This window comes from Haliaeetus leucocephalus, unplaced genomic scaffold (genome assembly GCF_000737465.1).
Source record: "Haliaeetus leucocephalus isolate CR32 unplaced genomic scaffold, Haliaeetus_leucocephalus-4.0 Scaffold932, whole genome shotgun sequence".
In the NCBI taxonomy this organism is placed as follows: domain Eukaryota; kingdom Metazoa; phylum Chordata; class Aves; order Accipitriformes; family Accipitridae; genus Haliaeetus; species Haliaeetus leucocephalus.
This window is the reverse complement of record NW_010973368.1, coordinates 15,674,815-15,677,689: the sequence shown is the minus strand read 5'-3', so window position 1 is coordinate 15,677,689 and position 2,875 is coordinate 15,674,815. Positions and strand designations below refer to the sequence as shown.

General features: G+C 49.4%; 1 protein-coding gene across 1 annotated transcript in view; it reads right to left on the bottom strand.

Moving 5' to 3' along the window:
• The window catches only part of LOC104841975 (cholesterol 24-hydroxylase), a 15,091-nt gene extending 14,641 nt beyond the window's left edge, over window positions 1-450 (bottom strand). Inside the window, exon 1 of the mRNA XM_010584025.1 lies at window positions 431-450. Coding sequence (XP_010582327.1) covers window positions 431-450 — 20 coding nt within the window. The remainder of the gene's footprint in view (window positions 1-430) is intronic.
• Window positions 451-2,875: the final 2,425 nt, after the last annotated feature.

The following is a 2,875-nucleotide window of genomic DNA, read 5'->3' as shown; positions in this document are numbered from 1 at the left end:
GGGAGGGCTGCGGGCGGGGCCCGCCCCGTTAAAGGGCCCGGCGGCAGCGGGGGGGGCGAGCGAGGAATTTGGGGTGGGAGACCCGCTGCGGGTCCGAGGACGCCCACACGGGGTAACTGCCTGGCAGGAGGATGTATATATACACACACACACATATATATGTGTGTATATATGTGTGTGCATGCGTGCTTTCCTGGGTGGAGGTGGCGCTTTGCACAAGTGCGTAGGGTTTTGCTCCTCCACGTGTTTGTTTACAGACGTGCTTTAAATGCTCTTAGGCAAAGTAAGCTCTCACAAGACAAGGAAGGCGGAGGCTCTTGTGTTGACTTTTGAGGGTTTACAGTACATGATGCAAGGGGAGCATACTGCTGATGCCCATAGGAATCAATAGATGAAGATTTTCGGCAGCCTGCTTTGGGGCCTGTGTTACGCGGCGTACTCATTCGTCATCCCGACATAGGAATGAGAGATGATACGGTTTTATTCAAAATAGGCGATCTAAAGCCGACTGCCACAAATTGCGCAAGGATCGCAGGGCGCAAGGGACTCAGCCATAAAATGGTGAAAGTGCATTTCTGGTGAATGAAAAGTAATGCATGGGGAAAGATAAACTATGTATATACATCCCACCCAGTTATATATATATTCAGTGGTGGCACCTGTTAGGAAATGTCGGCTTAATGCTCAGTACAGACCAAAGAAGCAAGCACAGCACAGGCAGTGATTAGAAATGGGAGAGTGAGCAAAACAAGATGCCTGACCGTGTTAGTGTATAGGAGACTCTATGATCGAGAGCACACCCACTGTGTGCGCATACCGCGTGTGCTCTTCCTCCCAGCTCAGCAGAGGTGTAGAAGTAGAGACGGAAGAGATTAGGCCTCCAAACTGGAAAAAGCATGACTGAGGGAGGTTATGACAGGGGTCTGGAAAACCATCAGTGGTTTGGAGATGAATAGGGACAAGCTAATCGTTACTTTGTGTAAGTCCCTCAAGAACAGGGAGGCACCCACTGAAGTGATCTGGCCGCAGGTCTAGAAGAGGAATAGATTTTTCACAACAAATTGTTAAATGGAGGAACTAATTGCAACAGGCTGTTGTGGAGGCTAAATGAATAAATTGGCTCACAAGGAGCCAGGGAAAGTGATGGAGGCCCCTTCCCCATGCTGCAGTCCCTGTCTGCTGGATCCTGTGCCCACTCCATCCCTTTGAAGGTTACCCACCTTGCACGCAGGGCAGCAGACGCTCCTCTGCGCCGACCCCATGGCTCTGACTGCGGCAAGGGAAGGAGAAGCATGACACCCTGCTGCCCTTTAAAGAAAAGCAGCATACCACCTGCCTGTCAGGCTTTCACAAGACAACTCCATTCATGCGCTCTTTCTCCATACAAGCTTTACTCAACCGGCTGGAGACAGGATACTAAACTACCCGGATTTTTATCATGTCAGTTTTGCTGCCTGTGGGTCTGTGACATTTCTCAGCACCATATGAGGCTGCTGCAGGACTTTTCATCCCTGCCGTTTCCAATGGGGTGCCTTTCCCCTGCTCCCCTCCTATGGCAGCTCCCATATGGCCGTGCCTCTCCGCAGCAGGAGGGAGAGGATGTAGCTCATGGCACCCCCTGGTTTTGTCCATCTGATGCAGCAACCATCTGCCAGGCACCACCAAGGGTCAGCTCACTTCAGTTTCCAAATGGAAGCAATGACTGTGCTAAAAGGCCAAAATCTGCAGGTTTTCCTTGGTTTTCTTGTGTCATTTATGCTTGCGTTTGAGCCTAGCAGATCAGAGAGAGCAGAGAATGCTATCAAAGCAACAACAGCACATGCTGGTATAGGGTGAGGGATTTTTATCTCTATTGCATTTTTTTTTTCAAACTGTAAATAATTTTGAATGGGCTGTTAATGACAGAGAGGCAGCATGGAGTAAGTGGTGAAGGGGAGTTTGAAGAGCACCTGTAGCAGCCGCGACTGCATCTTTCTGATGCTGCTTTCCTGTGTGGATGCGTGTCCACATATCCCTCACTAGCAACTTAGCGGCTAACACCTACTGACCAACTTCAACTAAACTTGCCATGGAAACACAGATCACAAAATCCTCGAAAACCAGGCAGATGAAAGAAGTTGCACTGGCTTTACAAGGTGAGCTAGGCTAAAGAAAGATTTGGTATTGCAGACCTTAGAGGATTTTCTTTCGAAGTCACCAGGAACCGGCAGCTCTCCCGGCAGGCATGGCCAAAGCCTGCCCACGTTTGGGTTTCTCGGCCTGAGCAGGGCAGGGGTTGGGTGCCGTCAGCCCAGCGAGTCCCGGGGAGGCAGAAGGACCCGAGGCTTGTCATCAAGCTGTGGAAGCCTGTTAGGAGCTCCTGGGCTTTTACTTTTAGGTGGCTACCATGCTCGGCAGAGGGGAGGAAGGACACCTGATGTTCCCTATGAGAACAAATACACCCGATCATTTCATCCATGGACTTCCAGCCCGGGGGTGGGCAGGGCTGCTCTGCTGGGCATACTTGGTGGCCAGCATTACTTTTCTGGCTTCACATTGCTCAACACAGGAGTTTGGTGGTAATGGCACATTACAACCTCAGAGAAACACTGACTCATGATAACGGTCAAATGGTACAAAATGTTAGAAACCGTTTGTCAGTATAGAATGGAGCAAAAGCTGGTTGTATATTTTAAAATATTTTTTGGATTTCTGTTACATTTAATCTTAACATTGATTTTTCTTGAGACGGTAGTTCCTTCTTTAGTTCGAAATAATTGCAACAACCCTGGAATGATTTTCCCTTCTAACTTCTGTTTATCTTAACTGAAACTAGATATTCCCCCCCCCCCCCCCTGCACATTGCATCATCTGTTTCCGCGGTCCCAGCCGGAGA